General features: G+C 43.9%; 1 protein-coding gene across 1 annotated transcript in view; it reads left to right on the forward strand.

Annotated features, from left to right (window-relative positions):
* The window catches only part of ITK (IL2 inducible T cell kinase), a 75,453-nt gene that overhangs the window by 26,022 nt on the left and 27,172 nt on the right, over positions 1 to 22,259 (forward strand). Inside the window, exon 5 of the mRNA XM_063445347.1 lies at positions 16,156 to 16,196. Within this exon, the coding sequence (XP_063301417.1) occupies positions 16,156 to 16,196 (41 nt within the window). The remainder of the gene's footprint in view (positions 1 to 16,155; positions 16,197 to 22,259) is intronic.

A 22,259-nucleotide genomic window follows, 5' to 3' on the forward strand; every position in this document is an offset into this window, starting at 1 on the left:
AGGCATGTAGTCAAACCCCATACCTGGGGTCTGCTAGTGCCTGCTACCCCCTTCTACTCTGGTGTCTGAAGCTCCTTCAAGAAGATTCCATTAGCAGCACTGAGCAGTCCTTTCCAAGTAGGGACTGCTCATTGGTTCAGAACATCTCAGTTTGACTCATTTCCCTAGGCATAAACAACCTTCGGCACTCCAGATGTTTTGGACTACACTCCCATGATGCTTTGCCAGCATTAGGGGTGTAAAAGCATAATGGGGGATGTAGTCCACAACATCTGGAGTGCCGAAGGTTGCCTATCCCTGCCCTAGGAGATTCTTTGCACATCAATTCAAAGCTATTCAAAGACACTATTTTCCAAATTTGGCATGGAATTAAATTAATTTTCAACTCAATGAATAGTTTTTTTATATGTGCTTGGAGTGCAGATGCGTGTACTACATGTTCAAATCATATAACCAGCATTAAAACAATCCATTCTGTTATGGTAAGATCTAACATGATTTATCCCTGAACAAAGTGCCTAGTTTGGAATAAAGCGTTGATGACAGTTTTCAATATTTATGCTAAAGAGAGAGAGATTGTGATATAACTACCACATAATATATATTTACTGGAGCTGACTGTTATAGCAATTTGAACTTTGTTTTGAATACAACTGCAAGTTATGTGAGGCTTTAAAAACAGGCTTTTTTTTAGTAACCCATCTTTCCATAAAAAAGTTGTGTTAGATTTGATTTGTTTGTATAGATTTTTAGATTTACGTGCTACAGGGAATTCTTGGTTGGCTACAAGGGTACTGATGATGTATTGCAAATACAGTGTGAAGGGCATTAATAACTGGAATACAAAGGAACTGAAGACTGAACCTTGTGGGGTTCCACATGATACGTTGAGCGATCAGTAGACCATGGACATCAATTTTCTGTCACATGTGTTATGTTCAATCTGGCCTATTTTTAATGTCCTGTAGTAAATGCTATATTTTAAAAATAATACTTTTTGGAGACCTATTTCTATTAACAACTACAATTTTTTATTTTGTTATTCCATGGTGATACATTGATATATTTTTTATGACACATTTAGGCAACACAAACTCTTGATTTGGTCAAATTCCAGACAGAATTAGTTACAAAATTAAAGCAGCACTGTCATGCCGAACTTACCTTTCCCCAATCAATGCCTCTTCTCTCCCTCTCTCAGGATCTGTTTTTCATTTCTCCCTGTCTGCTCTAGTTTTCATTAAAACATAAGACAAAGTAGGGACTACTTTGTCTTATGGAGGTTTCCTACGCTTGACCAGCTTTGACCAGCGGAGGAGCAAAATGTGATTTGTTTCCGACGATCAAAGCAATTTTCCCACAATTCTCAACTTTGATTTGTGATCTCGCGATGCTTCCTGTCAGTATTCCCGAACGTCCTGTCACTTAAACAGAATGCCGGAGAAACTACAGAATTTCGTCCTAACAGAATGAGAACAGTTTGTTCATTTATGTTAGGATGCATTTCAGGACTTTGTTCTTATCGGAATTTCATTCATATGAATTAAACTCCGATCCTATTCGTGCCGGTACATTATATACCTTTGTAGGTGACATATGAGAGCATAGCCAGTGCCAGTTTTAGCACTTCTTCTGACAGTAGATCTGTGGAAGGGAAGGGTTTAATTTTGGAAGAAAAAGGGAATATTGACACAGAGGCTTGAAGTATGAATTTGGGACAGCAGAGGGGCAATATCAGTTGATAGCAGAATAAAAGGGAAATAGTTGAGGACAATAAGAGGGGGCTGATTTCAGCTGGAGAGCAAATGGTATAAGTCAACAAAGGGCACTTGTGTTGAATTGACAGCAGTTTACATTTGGGCAGAAGAAGGAGAGTATGAAGTGGATGGAACAGCATTAAATGAGGCAAAGTGGGTGATATAAGCAGGATATATTGTTTAAACTTGTTTTTCATGAGGGCTTGTCAAATACTTTTGTTTTTTTAGTGTTAGATGTCTAACTAGTTCTTTAAGAGTCAGGTGGTCTGAAGACCCATGGAAGTAGCTTCTCTTTTAAGTTCAAGCAAGTATTGTTTTATATCGCAACTTTGCTTTTCTAATATAAGGAGTGTCAGTATGGCTCTGTACTTAGGCATTATTTCTTGGGATGGAATTGTGGTGCAAGGATATTTTATCCCTGAATCCGCGGACGCCACTGTCCTAGACACTCAGAATTAAGATAGGAAGAAACATTGATTTAGCAGTAAAGACAAACACAATGGATGCTTATCTTTTAATCCTATCTAGAAGGTATGTGGCTTCACATATTTATTGGTGGCATATGGAGATCATCATATACATTTGTTGTTGTTCTTTCCCCTGATTCTAATTGTCAGAAAGTTATAAAAAGGAAGAATGTTGAGAATAAGACACATTTTCTGAAAATTTTACTTTAGTTGTTTGTGAGTAATAAGTTGCTGGTTTAGGAGTTTCACTTTTAATCAGTTTTGTGGTAAATGGCTCTACAACAGCTTCTGCTCCCTAAACTTATGGTTGAAGTGTGATACTTTGGTTAAAACTTTGGAACTTTCATTTAGGCTATGGCCGAGTTTTACCAATATGTAGACATGTGCAATTCGTTTCGGTCCCAATATGTATTCGGACGAATTTCAGACAATTCGGACATTCGGGTACTTCCGAAGTTCCGAAGTGTCGAAGTTCCGAAGTGCTGAAGTGCCGATGTTCCGAAGTTGCCGAAGTTCTGAAGTTCTGAAGTGTCGAAGTTCCGAAGTGCTGAAGTTCCGAAGTGCTGAAGTGCCGAAGTTCTGAAGTTGCCGAAGTTCCGAAGCGTCAAAGTGCCGAAGTGCCGAAGTTCCGAAGCACAGTATTGCCTAAGTACTAATAAACTTACCCAGTGAAAGAAGAAGAATGTTACATTGTAAATAATTGTAAATAGAAAGTATACAAACATAGCCAGGATTCAGCTGTAAGCATTTGCAACACTTACAACAATCAAGTAACACACATTCATATAAAATGTAAGTTACTTGGCCAGTCAATGTAATGACAGGAATGAATAAGTAGATAACTCCTGTGACCGAAAGCAAGGAATTGTGCTGGAGGGAATCTATATACCTCCCCAGATTTTGCAAGGATCCTACTTTGTGTAATTAGCCCCAGGGAAATGTGTTATGTTATAATGAATGTTGCACTTTAAATATGTGTATATTTGGGCCCTGGGGTGGAGTACTTGGAGAGTAGGGTGGGCCAGTGCTCCACTCCACATTTTGGAAGTTGCTTGTAACCTGCAGGTGAGAAGTCCAGTTCCAGAGTTTGAATCCTAATTTAACTCACCTGAAAAGGATTGTCAATTACCAGTGCTATTAAGTACTCCCCTGCCAAGGAAGGAGGGAGAGTGTGTTTGGTTTCTGTGAGTGGAAACAGAGAGCTGAAAACCTGAAACAGTAAGGTTGTTTATGTTGGGAAATGGACAAGCCATCCAACCCAGTTAGCTGATTATTTTGTTTAGTTAGTGCTCAGAAGAGCAAGGCTTTTGTTTTGTATATTTTTGGTACCTTTATACCTTACTGTGCATTTATTTTGGAACCTCAATAAAAGAGCAAGTTAATTTACCTCATCCAGCGTGTGAAGTGTCTCTAAAGCCTGAAAAGACTGTGTGTAACACCCCAATCCCTGGACAAGGTACCAAGGGAAAGGAGTACTTTTGTCACATATGGTGGAGAATGCGAGCAGCACACGGCAAAGTCTGTAAGTAGGGAGAAAGAGACTGCTGAGAAAATGGAGGATGTCATGAAAGCTTTGCTCCAGTCCACTGCTGTACAGCAAGAGACAAACAGGAGGACTGCAGAGACTAATGCAATACAGATGCTTTATTCAAGCAAGTTGAAGCAACACAGGCAGCAGCTCATCAATTGCTCAGAGAGGAGCAGCAGCATGCCACATGTGTCATACAGCAGGAGATCCAGAGTCTATCACAAAGGCTGGCCAGGGATGCCACAGAATCACCACAATGTCCAAAGGTGATCAGAGTGAGTCACTACTTGCAAAAGATGGTATCCACAGATGATGTAGAGGCCTACCTGATGGCATTTGAGCGAACCGCTGAGCGAGAAGGTTGGCCTGAAGTGGAATGGGCAAGTCTGCTAGCACCATTTCTTACGAGTGAATCCCAGAAGGCATACTATGATCTGGAACCAGCGGAAGCCAGTGACTACAAGAAGCTGAAAGCAGAAATACTGGCACGCCTGGGGGTGACAACAGCCGTCCGTGCCCAGAGATTTCATTCATGGACTTACAGCCTGGATAAAGTGATTCGTTCACAGATGTTTGACTTGATACACCTTGCCAGAAAATGGTTGCAGCCAGAGATCAACTCACCCAGCCGCATTGTGGAGCAACTGGTGATGGAAAGATTCCTAAGAGGCTTACCTATTGGACTTCGTCGGTGGGTCAGCCAGAGCAATCCCCAAACAGCAGACCAATTGGTTGAATTGGTTGAACGGTATATAGCAGCGGGAGAACTGCTTCAACCTTCTGGCCAAGAGAGACCCAAGAATCCGAAAACCTACAACCCCAGCAAATCTGGTAAGACTGTTCCAGGGAAAAGGGGGTCTTTTGATGAGAGAACAGGGTCTTATTACCCAAGAGACATTGTTAAAAGAGAAAAAGACTTTGGGAGGTGGGAAGAGCCTACAAATGAATCAAAAAGTACTAATTATGGTATAAAATGCTTTAAATGCAGAAACTTTGGACATATTGCAAAAGACTGTCCTGAAAATGTTGAACCAATGGAGTGTAATTTTGGTAATAATTGGGAAGGAATTGCACTTTATTCACAGGTTGTATGTTCTGTGGAAAAAAATGGTTATTTGAATAGTCACCCTGGGTGTACCGTGAATGTGGAGGGGAAAAATATACAGGCATTGCTAGATTCAGGGAGTATGGTTACCCTTCTAGACCAATCCTTATTACAGGATACTCATATTGTTAACTCTGGAAAAGTTGATATTGCTTGTGTGCACGGGGATATACATAACTACCCTACTGCAGATATACTTGTTAAAACCCAGTGTGGTACTGTAAACTGCAGAGTGGGGCTGGTACCAAAACTGGCACATGAGATGATTATTGGAAGGGATTTTCCCCATTTTCTAGACCTATGGGCATGTTTTGAAAACCCATCAGGTGAACAGAATGATGAATTTCCTATTGCAGATACTCAGGCTCATCATCATGATCTCTCTCATCTGCCAAGCAGTATGCAGCACTCCCCTATAAAAACATTAGTTGGTGAAAACCCAGAACAAACTAATGCGGGGCCTTCTAGAAGCTCTGAACCAGATATAGAGTTAGTTGATTTAGAGGTTAGGCCTGGTAACTTCAGAAGTGCACAGTGGTCTGACCCAACATTATTGGTAGCCAGGAATAATATTTCTATAAGGAATGGATCCCCTGTCAATGCAGGGAATTCTCTTATTTACCCTTATTTTGAAGTGGATAATGATCTGTTGTACAGAGTTGAGAAAAAAGAGTCCGTTATTACAAAGCAGCTGTTAGTACCACAAGCCTATTGGCGCACTGTGTTAAACCTTGCACATAGCCATGTTTTGGGGGGTCACCTAGGGGTTGACAAAACAAGAGAGCGTGTTTTGAGGAGATTTTATTGGCCTGGAGTAATCGCAGCTATCAAAAACTACTGTTCGTCATGCCCTGAATGTCAGGTCACTGCGCCCTTTACGGCTTACCGTAGCCCTTTAGTACCCTTGCCTGTTATTGAAGTGCCTTTTGAACGTATTGCTATGGATTTTGTAGGTCCTCTGGTAAAACCCAGTAGGGGGCATCAGTATATATTAGTAGTACTAGACTATGCTACCCGTTACCCTGAGGCAATACCTATGCGCACAACCTCAGCAAAGTCCATTGCTAAAGAGTTAATGATGATGTTTAGCCGGGTTGGGATTCCCAAGGAGATCCTATCAGATCAGGGTACTCCATTCATGTCCAAGGTTACTAAGGAACTCTGCAAGCTCCTTCACATTAGACACCTCAAAACCTCTGTTTATCACCCACAAACCGATGGTTTGGTTGAGCGATTTAATAAAATGTTAAAGGCTATGCTGCGCAAAGTAACTGATAAAGATGGGAAAAACTGGGAATTTCTATTGCCCTATTTAATGTTTGCCATTAGAGAAGTACCCCAAGCTTCCACGGGTTTCTCACCTTTTGAATTATTGTATGGCAGACACCCCAGGGGATTACTTGACATAGCAAAGGAAACTTGGGAACAAGAAGCAAACCCACATTACAGTGTAATAGAACACATAACTCAGATGCAGGAACGTATTGAAGCCATTATGCCAATAGTCAGAGAACACATGCAAAAGGCTCAACAAAATCAGCAGAATAGCTATAATAAGAATGCTAGAATTCGAGTATTTCAACCAGGAGACAGAGTATTAGTCCTGGTTCCCACAGTAGAGAACAAATTCCTGGCAACTTGGCATGGGCCATATGAGATTATTGAAAGAGTAGGAGAGGTAAATTATAAAGTAAGGCAACCAGGTAGAAGAAAGGAAGTGCAAATATACCATGTCAATTTGCTAAAACCATGGAAAGAAAGGGAAGTTCTGGTTACTACAGAGGCTTCAACCTTCCCTGATAAGTGTAATATTGACCCCGAAGTAAATATCTCAGAGACCCTGTCAATACACCAGACAAGGGAAGTTAAGGAGTTTATTAGATTAAATAAAGAGGTATTCTCCCCAGTCCCAGGAAGGACTAGTGTGATTAAACTTGACATTTTGACAGAACCGGGAAAAAGGGTCAATCTCAAACCATACAGAATACCCGAGGCTCGCAGAGAAGCTATCAGAGCAGAGGTTAAGAAAATGTTAGATCTTGGAGTCATTGAGGAGTCACAAAGTGACTGGAGCAGTCCAATTGTGCTGGTACCAAAGCCTGATAATACAGTATGGTTTTGTAATGATTATCGCAAACTGAATGCTATTTCTAAGTTTGATGCATACCCCATGACTAGAGTTGATGAGCTAGTAGAACGACTTGGGAGAGCTCGGTACCTCACTACACTAGATTTAACCAAAGGTTATTGGCAAGTACCACTCACAGAGTGAGCAAAAGAAAAGACCGCATTTTCTACTCCTGATGGCCTATTTCAGTACAGAGTTTTGCCTTTCGGCTTGCATGGTGCCCCTGCCACATTCCAAAGAATGATGGACAGAATACTAAAGCCGCATGTGCGCTATGCAGCTGCATACTTGGATGATGTTGTAGTACACAGTGAGGATTGGGAATCTCACCTTCCAAAAGTACAGGCTGTCCTTAACTCAATACAAAAGGCTGGCTTAACTGCTAACCCCAATAAGTGTACAATTGGCCTAGAGGAAGCAAAATATTTGGGCTACTCTATTGGTAGGGGACTAGTGAAACCCCAAGTTGCTAAAATTGAAGCCATACGAAATTGGCTGAGACCACTGACTAAGAAACAGGTGAGAACATTTCTTGGCCTCATTGGCTATTACAGGAGATTTATATCCAATTTTGCTACAATTGGAAGCCCATTAACTGACCTTACTAAAGCTAATGCTCCAGTAGTGGTAAAATGGTCCCCAGAGACTGAACAAGCATTCAGAAAGCTTAAAGAAGCCATTTGTGCCCAACCTGATTTTTCTAAAGAATTTATTTTACAGACAGATGCCTCTGATGTAGGACTAGGTGCTGTTCTCTCTCAGGAAATTCAGGGTGAGGAGCACCCCATATTATATTTAAGCAGGAAGCTTAATCCCCAAGAAAGAAACTATTCCATTGTTGAGAAGGAGTGCCTGGCTATAAAGTGGGCAGTAGACACACTTAAATACTATCTCTTGGGATGAAAATTCAGACTAGTGACAGACCATGCACCCCTTACTTGGATGAGCCAAAACAGGGAGAAAAATAGTAGAGTAACCCGCTGGTTCCTTAGCTTGCAACCCTATAATTTCTCCATAGAGCATAGGGCTGGGAGTAAACAGGGAAATGCAGATGGTCTTTCGCGGATGCACTCGCTAATGTCCATGGTCGCTCGACCCAATAGGTCTGAGCTGGGGGGGAGGATGTGTGACCGAAAGCAAGGAATTGTTCTGGAGGGAATCTATATACCTCGCCAGATTTTGCAAGGATCCTACTTTGTGTAATTAGCCCCAGGGAAATGTGTTATGTTATAATGAATGTTGCACTTTAAATATGTGTATATTTGGGCCCTGGGGTGGAGTACTTGGAGAGTAGGGTGGGCCAGTGCTCCACTCCACATTTTGGAAGTTGCTTGTAACCTACAGGTGAGAAGTCCAGTTCCAGAGTTTGAATCCTAATTTAACTCACCTGAAAAGGATTGTCAATTACCAGTGCTATTAAGTACTCCCCTGCCAAGGAAGGAGGGAGATTGTGTTTGGTTTCTGTGAGTGGAAACAGAGAGCTGAAAACCTGAAACAGTAAGGTTGTTTATGTTGGGAAATGGACAAGCCATCCAACCCAGTTAGCTGATTATTTTGTTTAGTTAGTGCTCAGAAGAGCAAGGCTTTTGTTTTGTATATTTTTGTTACCTTTATACCTTACTGTGCATTTATTTTGGAACCTCAATAAAAGAGCAAGTTAATTTACCTCATCCAGCGTGTGAAGTGTCTCTAAAGCCTGAAAAGACTGTGTGTAACACCCCAATCCCAGGACAAGGTACCAAGGGAAAGGAGTACTTTTGTCACACTTCCTAATTCCCACTGTATTAGGGAGCTATCTACTAAAAGTCTGAAAGACCTAAATTGGTATTAGTAAATTATGCCCCATGAGTAGGGATAATTATCCATGAGTAGGGATAATTCCACTCCACGCTATTCACTAGGCGTACTAAATTGGAACTAAATCATAGCTCCAGGACACTGCAAGAGTATTTCCTTTTTTCTTGTTCACATCAAAAAAGACTATATTCCACCCTTTTGGCCTCTTTTTTTATTGTATATATCTGTACCGGATGGCCTTTGCAAGGCGCTACTTCCCTCTTCCTGTATACCATTGTACCATGACCAGAAAACGAGAGAATCTGATTTGGGTTGCTCTAGCTGCCTTTTCCTACAAAAAGCACTAGAAACCTACTGTTACCTTAAATAATTATTAAACTAGCTTATTCCTCCCATGCTTAGGACAGGGAGGGGAAATCCTGATCTCTCTTGGTTCAGCAGGCTCTTGGGAAAGTATGCCATGGTAATGCTCTGATACACTCCCTGGAGCAGTTTATGCTGTCTGCACCAGCTAAATGCATCGACCGTAAGCTCCCTAGGTCCGCCAGCATTACAGAGAGCTGACCGTTGACGGAGATCGTTGAGGGATCTGAGTTCCCTATATGGACAGGTGCTCAGGTAGCGTCAGCCTCGGCCCATGGCTATTGTGGTCCACCAGGCATATGCCCAGTTTGCCGATATACAGTCCAGGCATGTTTGTAAGTGTAAATGTATGTATGTATGCATAGGCAAAAGTGATAACCACCTGTGTGTATATATGGGAATATGTGTGTGTGATTGACCATTTTTAAATTACACGAATATATGTAATTTACCCCAATGTAAATAATGTCTTGCTTTATATGGGTATGCTGGGAAAGGGGTCATAAAGACTGTGCTGATAAGGTGGTAGATTATGATAATCTAAAATTAATAAATACATAAAGAATAAAACTGAAATTTAACCAATTTACATAACTTAAACATCACAGACATCCCTGTGCAACAATTTAAACAACCATCCCCCAATTATGTTTATGTGCTAGCTAGTCATATTAACCTTCATATAAATATTAAACATTTCAATATATATATATTAACCCCTTAAGGACCAAACTTCTGGAATAAAAGGGAATCATGACGTGTCAGACACGTCATGTGTCCTTAAGGGGTTAAACAGCACTTAGCAATGAATAGGTTAAGATTATAGATAGCTGCTCAGTACTAACCATTATGAGAGCATCTTGTTTGGAAGTTGACAGTAACTATCTGAAATTGAAGCCTAAATCCAGATTGTGTAAACCAAGTCACAATTTTATGCAAATTGGTAGGCATATGCATGGGGAAAATTTTCGGTTTGGTTCGGCATTCCGAAATTCTGGATTTTCGCTATTCGGGACTTCGGCAATTCGGCACTTCAAGACTTCGGAACTTCGGCAACTTCGGAACTTCGGCACTTCAGCACTTCGGCACTTCGGAAATTCGGCAACTTCTGAACTTTGGCACTTCAGCACTTCGGAACTTCGGCACTTTGACACTTCGGAAATTCGGCAACTTCGGCACTTCGACACTTCGGCATTTCGGAATTTCGGGACTTCGGCACCTCGGGACTTCTCTTGCTGCCGCTTGGTAGATAACTCCCTAATTCCCACGGTATTAGGGAGTTATCTACCAAAAGGCTGAAAGACCTAAATTGGTCTTTCAGACAAATTTACTAATACTAAGTAAAAATGACTTAATATTAGTAAATTTTGCCCCTACTCGCTATACCGTGAGTAGGGGCATGTCTATTAAACAGTGAGCAGCCTGTGGCGGGTGGGGGCCCTAAAGTAAAATGATGGGGGGGGGACCTATTGTCCTTCCCCCCGGCTCTCACCCCTGAGCGGTGGGTGGGGGCCCTAAATACTAATAAGGGGGGAACCTAATGTCCTCCCCCCTTACCCCCACCCCTGAGCGGCGGGTGGGGGCCCTAAATTGGTATAAGGGGGGGACCTAATGTCCTCCCCCCTGGCCCCCACCCCTGAGCGGTGGGTGGGGGCCCTAAATACTAATAATGTCCTCCCCCTGGCCCCCACCCCTGAGCGGCGGGTGGGGGCCCTAAATTGGAATAAGGGGGGGACCTAATGTCCTCCACCCTGGCCCCCACCCCTGAGCGGTGGGTGGGGGCCCTAAATACTAATAAGGGGGGGACCTAATGTCCTCCCCCCTGGCCCCCACCCCTGAGCGGCGGGTGGGGGCCCTAAATACTAATAAGGGGGAACCTAATGTCCTCCCCCCCAGCCCCTACCCCTGAGCGGGTACAAAAAATGTCCCCCCAGGTGACCAGGGGTCCCCAAGCCCCTAGTCACCCCCCCTCCCCCAAAAAAATAGGGGGTTAATTTTTTTTTAGGGGGGAGGGGGTGACTAGGGGTTTGGGGACCCCTAGTCACCTGGGGGGGACATTTTTTTTACCCGCTCATTGGTAGGGGCATGTCCAAAATGTACTGCATCATCAACATATCTGAAATAGGACTTTGGGAAGAGAGTCTGACCAGTGATAAAAAGGAACATGGTCAGTTTCGAATCATAATCATTATTATTATTATCATGTTATTTATATAGCGCCATCATATTCTGCAGTGCTTTACAATGGGTGGACGAACAGACATGTAGTTGAAACCAGACAAGTTGGACACACAGGAACAGAGGGGTTGAGGGCCCTGCTCAATGCGCTTACATGCAAGAGGGAGTGGGTTAAAGTGACACAAAAAGGTAAGGATAGTATTAGACTAGTGACAGTTGCAGAAGAGTAATCAGTCGGGAGCTATTAACAGTTTAATTGATACGCTTTTATGGAGAAGTGGGTTTTTAACGATTTTCTGAAGGAGTGGAGATTGGGTGAGCATCTAATGGAGGAGGGAAGCGAATTCCACAGGAACAGTGCAGCCCTCGAGAAGTCTTGAAGGCGAGTGCACGTAAGTCTTCAGCAGATCGTAAGGGCCTAGGCGGGACATATTTGTGTATTAGGGAGGATAGATAGGTGGGAGCAGCATTATGTAGAGATTTGAAAGCAAGAACAAGAATTTTAAATTGAGCCCTATATCTTACAGGAAGCCAATGTAGGGACTGACAGAAGGTTGAGGCGTGGGAGGTGCGAGCGGACAGGAAGATGAGCCTCGCCGCCGCCGCATTCATTATGGACTGTAATGGTGCAAGTTGGGAGCACGTAAGACCACTGAGAAGCTGATTACTGTAGTCAAGACGAGAAAGGACAGTGGAATGGACCAGCATCTTAGTCACAACTGGTGTTAAGTAGGGTCGGATGCGCGCAATTCTTTTGAGATGAAAATGACAGGATTTGGTGATAGACTGAACATGAGGCTTGAAGGAGAGGTCAGAGTCAAAGAGAACACCTAGGCAGCGAGCCTGCGTGGTAGAGCTGATGGTAGCACTGTTGACTTGGAGGGAGGAAGACACAGGGGTAACAACACTTGAGGGAAGAAAGACCAGAATTTCAGTTTTGGTCAAGTTTAGTTTAAGGAAGTGGGCAGCCATCCAGTTAGAAATAGCAGAGAGGCAGTCAGAGACACTAGTCAAGAGGGAAAGGGAGAGATCAGGAGAGGACAGGTAGATTTGCGTGTCATCTGCATAGAAATTATATTGGAAGCTAAAGGAGCTAATGAGTTTACCAAGGGAGGCAGTATAGATGGAGAACAGTAGGGGACTAAGGACTGAACCTTGGGGGACACCAACAGAGAGGAGTTGGGGAGAATAAGCAGAGCCAGAGAAAGAAACATTGAAAGAGTGCTGGGAGAGGTAGGAGGAGCACTAGGAGAGAGCAATATCTTGTAGAGCGATATTGCAGAGGATGAGAAGAAGCTGTTGATGATCAACAGTGTAAAAAGCCACATACAGGTCAAGGAGTATTAGGATAGAGTAGTGACCACAAAATTTTGCAGCGAGTAGATCATTGGATACTTTGCGCCGAAACCAGACTGAAGCGGGTCTAGCAGAGAGTTGGACTCGAGGAGTCTGTCATTGCTCCTTTTGGATCACAACCCATTTTTTGTTTCAAAAGACCAATTTAAAACAGTGCTGTATTACTGAGGGTGCCTGCAAAACTGCCTGGGCATCCTTGCTTGTTGAGCTAGGAATTCTGGGACAGTTGTGGAAATATAATTTCTCAAAATTACTATGCCCAAGCTGAAATGTTCCCATGGTCCAACTTAGGCTATATGTAGATGAGGCACAACATTACATTTTGATATATAAAACATTATAAATTTGGGTTTAGTAACATGTCATACTATCTCTTTGGAAGCAGCCATTGTAAGATTGATAGACTTTGGTCATAGTGATACCGGAGAAACTGACGGAAGCCAAGCACAGAGAGATGGACACAGGTTTCTTCAGGAAGGAAGAGATTCTTTATTCGGTTCACCGATCGGGACTCAGAGGGTCTAGTGTCACCAAAATACAACAAGCCCCGGACAATAGTGCAGGCTCCTTATATAGGCACATAACTCCTCCCATATTAAGCTCCACCCGCACATTCTCATAACCAATCAAAACAAACAAGAACTAACTTCCTGCTTGACCGCATGGCTTGTCCAGCACAATGGAGGAGGGGAATACTACATCCTGTATTCTCGCACATGCTCCGTACACTACTGATCGTATCTTTACCACGTGCAACCAACCGACCGATACGTCAGCATATGCACGTACACATGCCACGTGGTAATCTCGGCCTACTAAATTTATTTTTACCGAGATTCCACCACAATAGGAAGGATGCACATGGTCAGTATCACTGCTTAGGTGGGATGTACACGTTAAAACAATGCTAACTTTTAAAGAAAATATTCCTTACGCAATTACACCACTACCAGCTAAAAGTACTGTCACAAAGCAGCGTGGATTGTGTATTCTGTATGTGATATTTATACTAAATTCATGCCCTAACATTTGCATGTCACTGCAGAAGTTGAGCTTCATCAGCCAAATCTACAACGGTAGCCTCAGTTTCCTGTTTATGGCTAACTGGAGTGCAGCCTCGCAACCCTTCTGTAGCAGCTATTCCATTTCAAGGTTCAACATGTCAGTCATGTTTTTCTGTATAGAACTCTTGTAATGCTTGTTATTTAATTTATTGTCATTTGTTTTTAACCTGAAATCAGTCCTCTGAACTCACTCATTAATCCGTTCTAGACAAAGGACATAACAGCATATAATGGGTTAACAGGCAGTAATAACCTATAATGTGTCAACGCATCTCCACCAGAAGCAATGCCAGGGATTGATACATGGTGTTTTTGCCACTGCTAGGCTGCCTCGGGTGTGAGACAGACCAATAAAAGCCAAATTGTACATAAACATTGTCTCTCATGACTGTAATAACAAGATCAGTGATTAGAGTATTATTATTACTGGTATAAAACGCCAACAAATTCTGCACAATCATCGAAAAAGACAGAATAATATACACAAAGCAATACGAAAGGTTGCCCATGAGGTGACATCTAGCAATTAAAGCTCTTTAATACAAAGCTTAGCTTACATACTAAAGATTATAGACAAGAGACACAAGGATTTCGAAGATGGAAGATGATGACCAGAGAGAATGAGAGGAAATCTGCATACAGCGTTAAGATGTTCATAGAATGAGGATGTAGTTGAGAAAGATATCAAGAAGCTGGAGAAGCATGCTATCAAGTATACCTGGAGGCAGGGTGCGCAAAACAAGCAGAGTGTGGGCAGGAGGGAGAGGGGGGCAAGTGAGAAAGTGCTTAGTGAAAATAAGATTTTCAAAGTCCTACCATCTACCAAACCTGTTGTATGGACAGGCACTGTAAAGTTAATTAAAGTAATACTTGCACCATCTCAGCTTCTCGATGTATTCTCTTTCCCCTCCCTCTTTGCAGTAAAGAGCTTCGGCCATTCTAATACTAACATACCCACTTAACCTGCACTCACTCATACACTAATATACTCTAAAATGCAGCCACTCAAACACACTAACATGCACTCACTCATACACACTAATGTGCACTCAATCATGCACACTAAAGTGCACTCAATAATACAGTCTAATTTGCACCAACTCACACCCTAACATGCATTCACTCATAAACACTAACACACACTCATTCATACAGTCTAACATGCACCTGATTAGACACACTAATGAGTACTCACTCATACACTCTAACATGCACCCACTCAAGCACAATAACATGCACTCATTTATACATACTAACAAGGATTCATTCATACACACTAACATGCACTCACTCATACACACTAACATGCTCCAACTAAAGGACTTTAGGTCCCCCCCCTTATTGTAGTTTAGGGCCCCCACTCACCGCTCAGGGGAAGCTATATGTGAGTGCTCTGCATTGTGTGCAGGTGAGCATGCATGCGGTGTATTGTGTGAAGCTGGGTGTGAATGATTAGATTGATGTAAAGCTATTGTAAACAGCATAGTGTGAAATATAAGTGGGCCGCATAGTGTGAAATGTTTTGCCACATATCCAAGTATAATAATTGGGGGTATGAGCCACCAACTCAGATGAACCCAATTCAGTTTGATGAGTTACATCCACACATCTGGATCAAGACCTCAATATAAAAATAAATGTTTACCTGATTTTTTGTGAAGTACCCTTCTCCAGTTTACAAAATCTCTTTGGTTGTTGGATTATCATCATTCACTAGTTTTGTGACTCAGCATCTGCCGTAATCAATACAATTTGTTAGGTCTCTAAAAGGTGAGAGTGAAAATGTAACAACTGGCTTCTTGGCAAATGATGCAGGTTTGTGGGAAATAATTTTTTTTAATAACAGTGTTTTTGTAGTCTTTGAAGTGTGTTTCGTAAATGTAAGTAATGTAGCAGCCCCCATAACACCTCTGGTGAGTAGCGACTAATTTAAAGGAAATGATGAGTTCAGGAAATTATTGTCAATCATAAGTAGACCGCCAGATTATTTTTGGCACTTTCCAAAATCAGTGATTTGGTGTAAAACCACAATGTTTTAAAATGTTTGGTTCAAACTACTAGAAAATGTAAAATTTCCAGATCAAGAATGCTGATGGCAGGAAAATTCTGTAATGTTTGAATACATCCACGTATTTATGTGAGAAACAATATCGACAACTTTGTCCCTTAAACATACTTAAATTGTGAATGGGTTTTCTCTCATTTTGACAGACGGTTTACTCAGATCTGCCATTTAGTCACTGATCCAGTGATCCAGAGCTAAACATACTTTGCCTTTACTAAGAGTGATTTGATTTATTATCTCTTTAACTAGTAATATTTTTGAAGAACCTACACCGTGCTGGCCCTATGGAATGTAACATAACAACCTTTTTTTCAAGTTTTATATACTGGTTTTCTTTTTTCTTACAGCCACGAAGAAGCCTTTGCCTCCCACGCCAGATGACAACAGGGTAAGTTTATTCATAAGTATAGGACCACATAAAATATGCGGTGTCAGGTTTTTGTTAACAAAATTATAATTATAAAAGTAATGGATTATGTGTCCTGGAATCGATCTATCTATCTATCTATCTATCTATCGATCTCTTTCTATCTTTATGAAAAGTTTCCCCATGATTTTTAATATTATAGTAATAATATAGAATAGTATACTCAGGGTCAGACTGGGAATAACACAGCCCTATTTAAAAATATATACCATCCCTTTAATTAGTATAATACATTATAGCGCATAGATATATAGGTGGAAAGGCATGGAAAAAATTGAAAATAATTTCTCCAACATCGAACACCCTTATAGAACTTAAGCAAAAGCTGCTTTATTTTAAGCAGAATTGCACAAGTACACAGTCAATGTTTATGCCCCATTACTTTGACGTAAGCAAAAAGTCTGCTTTAGGACTGAAATATTACCATTGTACCAGTGCATAAAATAAAGTTCTATGAATGTACTCCTTGACATTGAATATATTACTGAGCCAGGCAATAAGACTTGGAGAATGCGTGTGAAATCCTTGTTACATATGTGTTATGTGTTAATGTAATATATGATTGTTTTGTGCATATTGATGTATGTATTTTAACATATGTGTATTACATTAAAGAAGCACCCTAAATATCAAAAGCACTATAGCCCACTGTAGTGATTATGGTGGCATTCTATCACTGTCCCATAATAAGATGATGAATGACCTGAAAACATGCATTAATATTAATTTTAGTCTGCATTTCAGAGAATATTGATGACCACAACACTTCTGCAGGTTGTTGATTTTTGTGTGAGAACTCTGCGGTTGAAATGCAATATAGAAAAAATAGAGTGAGGGAGATGTACAACGTTAAGGACAGAAAAAGGACATAACTATGAATTTAATGGTTTGATTTACCTTAATGTAAAACGATGCAGCATTATAGTGCTGTTTATAATGACAAGCTTCAGTACAGTACCACGTACACTGCTGCTGTACCTGTTACTGTAATAAGCCGGGGTAAAGCTGATGTAGGGTTAGGTGCATTTCAGGTTTGCTTTAGGGGGCTTGTGTTGAAAATGGTGAACCTCTTATTCCTCAGATTCCTCAACCCCTTAATCTAACCTACCCTTAACTGTACCTAGCATTTGCCTGTAGCAGTAGTGTTATTAATGTCCCATTTGATAGGTGGTGTTGTAATCCCATTGCATTATTGGAACATTACACCATAACTAAATTGCAATACGTCAGTATTATGATCTCACCATTTAGACAATAACACTTTTTTGCATACATGATGATTTTTCTTTAACAAGTTTTTATAGTTAAAAGTTCTAGGACCTAAATTGAGAGAATATGATGGAACAAAACTGTCTCTCGACTTTAGTAAAGTGAGCACACTCCAATTTCATAAGTGCTCTTAGATTTTTATGATGTCTTATTAAAAGAATGTACAAAATATTGAATGAAAAAAAAACTATCAATGTTACAGTAGCTATAGTACAAAACACACAGAACCTAGAATGGCGGACTTGTATATCTAGGTAGTTTGTGAAATTTCTTTATTTGAAGTGAAGTAGGAGCTACTGTGGACATGTTTTTTTTTTTGTAAAGAGTCTATGGGGTAGATTCACCAAACTAAGACCTTGATTTAAAAAGCTTGTCAAAGGGGCGTGGCTTGACCGCTCATGGAGTAAGTCGCACGCTGCACTCGCTCCCAGGCCCCAACCCGCATAAGCCCGATTACAGAGCAAAACCCGCGACCCACATGGGGAAACCCAGACGGAACACCCCTCGCCACCCTCCCACACCCCACACGAACCTGCGTTTGGGTCCTATGGACGAGTTTATGTCCACCCCACAACAACTTGGAGGCACACGAGGCGCAGACAAGATGGCGCCTACCTCCCCTCCTTCCCCAAGCGCCAGCAGCACGACCGGTTCCGCGGAGAGAACACCAGATGCAGATGCCTTTACCCAGATGTCCAGGGATTTAGCTCTCATCTCGGCGAACATGCTTACGAGGGGTGATAAAGCTGCCATGATCACTGAACTGCGCACCATCATCCGAGAGGAGATTGCTGGGGTGCGTAGGGACTTAACAGTCCTGGAACAGAGGGTGACCGACCTGGAGGAACACCGCCTCCACTCGACGCACCACCAACAAGCCACGGACCTAGCGATGACACGTCAGGGGAATATCCTGCTTGAAATGCGTAGACAGGTCGAGGACCTGGATAACAGAGGCCGCCGTAACAATATACGGGTGAGAGGCCTCCCTGAGGCGGATGACGAGTCTCCCCGCGATCTATTGCTTGGCCTTTTCAGGCAACTGCTAGGCGACGACTCACCGGCCGACATTCCACTGGAACGTGCCCACAGAGCTCTACGGGGCCCCAGGAGAGACGGCCTGCCCAGAGACGTTATCTGTTGCCTTTCCTCGTTCCCGCAGAAAGAAGCCATAATGAGGGCGGCCAGGGCCCAGCGCACGATCACCTACATGGGCACCCAGATTTGGCTGTTCCAGGACCTGTCGACTCTCACGCTGGATGCCCGTCGGGCGCTGAAACCCCTGACGAACATGTTGCTCGAAAAACGGATTCCCTACAAATGGGGTTTCCCGTTCAGCCTACAAGCTAGGACCGAGAACCGCTGGCACACGCTACGCTGGCCTAATGATGTGCCCCGATTTCTACAGTCTGCCACATGTACATATCCCGAACTGGATTCTCGAGTTCCCGCCCGCTCGCCCCACTGGACCTTACCCGGCAGCAGAGAACCTCACAGGGGGCCATGCTGCACCCCCCCCGCAACGCCGTGGCGGCCCAGAGGGCCCGGAAGAATGAGGCCTTACCGCTTTCCTACTGAACCCATGCCTCACAGACCATGGCCCACTACTTCACACATTCTCCCGCTTAACAGATGAGGACTTTTGTTTCCTGCCGGCACCTAACGACTCCACTCCGCGACATAAGGGGGGACATGATCCACAGGCCTAGGCCGCCGGTGTCCGGGCCGAGGACGAGAATATCACCTAGCAACACGGGCCTTGGGGACTCACAGGGGATGGGGTGCTGCTTGCTTGGCAGGCCGCACACAGCTAACCGCTTTACTTCTGCCATTGTGGGGTGGGGGACTGGGCCGTGCATTCCTGAACTCCGTGGGCATGAACTTATATCTGCAACCTGTACGTTAAACACCCTTACGGGTGATGGTTCCTGCTCCCGGTAACAGTAAAATATTTTTCTCTTTATTGTATTTACAATTGCATGTACATGTTCCCAGTTCCTTACTTTGCTAGTTAGGATTCCACAAAATTTTTTATTAGGAAACAGGCAGCCTAGTCACCTACTGCTCCTCCTACAATGCCCTCGCTACCTTTAGTGCACCGCCCCCCCCCCCCCCCCTTACCCACTTGAAGCCATATGCCCCCCTCCGGGGCGGGTGAAGCTAGTATTTGTATAACACACAGCCTGCTACCTGGGGCCCTCGCCACGTGATGCCGTGAGCCAGACCTGTACGGTTGCTTTTCCCCCCCTCCGCACGCTACTACTGCACTCTATATCCCGCTCCCATTAACAGTCGTAGCCACTGTGAAGGCCTCTATGTTTCGACCCCGACCCCCCTAGTGCGGAATATACGGTTCATGTTGTGTGCCCTACGCAGACTTACCCGCATTCTGCGTGTTGCCCGTACGGGCAGAATCGGACCTTGCAAGGGCCCAGGCTACTTAGGACAGCGCTGAGGTTTAGATGGTTCACATGTTAACGCTCTCTAAAAGGCGATTGGTAAACGTATTTGTTTTATGCAACGATTTGTTTTTTATTTGTTAAATGTGGTGAGGCTGTACGCTGACATTCTACACTTAACTTGGGGTATTCTGGTTCTGCCCCCATCGAGTAGCCATTGGTACTCCAGGTCCACGTGCCACGCTGAGACGCCGTGGCTTGTGTAAGTGGTAACACCCATGCTCCCGGCACTCCCTAAACACATGTTTAACCTCTTGGTGGGGTCCGAATGGAGCGGTTTGGACCGCACCCGCAAGTGCAATACAAGAGGCGATGTGATTACTAAATTACCCACAGGATGCCCTTAGCATATTTATGAACATAACTTAAACCACCAATGTCAGCTTGCAGTCTTGTTTCGGATTTCGATTATTACTATGTTTCTGCAATGTCTTTCCAAACCGCTCACCCAGATCCCCTCCACACCCCCAACGTCAACCCGGAGACCTTCCTTGGGTTAAGCTTAGATCTCTATCATACTTTGGACTGTAAATGTTTGATGTTTTAATTGCCTTTTTTGGTGTATGCTGTGTTTCACCTCCATCAGGAAGTGGACGACCCCCCCCCCCCCCCACCTCCCACCTTCATGACTGCGCCATAGTTGTGCCCCCTCCAGCCGGCGGCACCTCCTGGCCCGCCCACCATAGCATCCCAGGACTCGTCCCCCCCCCCCCCCCCCGACCTGTGAAATCCCTGACACCTAACCGCGGATAGCGGGTTGGGTGCCGAGGGTGACGAGCGCTGACCACCCACACTTTACCGCGACAGCCTCCGTTAGCGGACTTCTCCGCACCTCCCGCAACTGAACTCTCCCTGTACATAGGACCGGGGTTCGGCGAGACCCTTTAGACCTTTATTGTCTCCTGAACACCACCTACCGGTCTAGGTTCATTAGTTGCCTTTACCCCCCCTACCTTTTTGATCCTTCCCTCCCCCCCCCCCCCCCACCTATGGATCCCCCTCCCCCCGGGGTTCTCCCCACGGGGGTGCGGACGGAATTTACACCAGACTTGCTCACTTTTTGGTCCAATAACACCGGGGGCCTCAACCAACCAGAGAAGCGCTCCCACCTGCTGCGCCGTCTGTGGTCGGAGAGAGTGTCTGTGGCTTTCCTGCAGGAGACGCATTTTAGGGGCCCTGACGCGCCCAAACTTGAAAATAATCGTTACAATCTGGCTTACTATGCCAACCACCAGTCGTCTAAGAGAGCAGGTGTAGCGATACTCATTGCGAATTCTATACCTTTTAGCCATACGGAAACTCTCCCTGATCCCGAGGGCCGCTTCCTTTTCGTTAAGGGAACTATTGCTGACCACAAATACACGTTTGCCTGCATATATAGCCCCAACCGTGGACAACACACTTTCCTTTCCCGCACTCTGACAAAACTTGGTAAATTCAGGGAGGGCCTTTTAGTGGTCGCGGGCGATCTAAATATGCCCCTTGACCCGCTCCGAGACACGTCTCGCGGGTCCAGCACAATCCCCCCCCACTGCCTTAGAACTGCTGCTAGGGCGTTGAACGGCCTGGGCCTTGTGGACTGTTGGAGGACCGCACATCCTGATGGTCGCGACTATACTCACTTCTCCCATGTCCACCGCAACTACAGTCGTATCGACTATATATTCATGCCTCAGGAATTCCTCTCACTACTCCACGATGCCCATATCGGACTCACGACCCACTCTGACCATGCACCGGTTAAGGTTCGCACGAGCTCGCCCCTCCACAAACCTAGGGACAGACAATGGAAACTCAATGTATCCTTACTGAACGACGTTGCCGTCCGTACATCCACGCTCCAAACGCTCTCACAGTACTTTGACACGAACGAGGGACCCGACACCCCCCCCCTGACGGTCTGGGAGGCACATAAATGTGTTATACGGGGTCATTACATCGCCCTCTGTACACAGCGCAAAAAAGACAGGCGCAGACACCTCACAGACCTCACGACTAAAGTGTCAGACCTGGAAGCCAAACATAAACAAACGTTAGACGACGACGACTACCTACGACTGACAGCTGCACGGAGAGAGCTTAGAGATCACCTTTCCCAGGGACTATTGCACACTATTACGAAGTCTGCCAGATATTTTTATGAACATTCCAATAAAAGCGGTAGGCTTCTGGCGAAGATGCTACAGGCAAAGAGGAGGGCACACCACATTCACAAAATTAACACACACGACCGACATAGCACGAGACGACCGGACGGGATACTTGACGCCTTTCAGACATACTACAGAGACCTGTA

Source organism: Pelobates fuscus, chromosome 3 (genome assembly GCF_036172605.1).
Source record: "Pelobates fuscus isolate aPelFus1 chromosome 3, aPelFus1.pri, whole genome shotgun sequence".
In the NCBI taxonomy this organism is placed as follows: domain Eukaryota; kingdom Metazoa; phylum Chordata; class Amphibia; order Anura; family Pelobatidae; genus Pelobates; species Pelobates fuscus.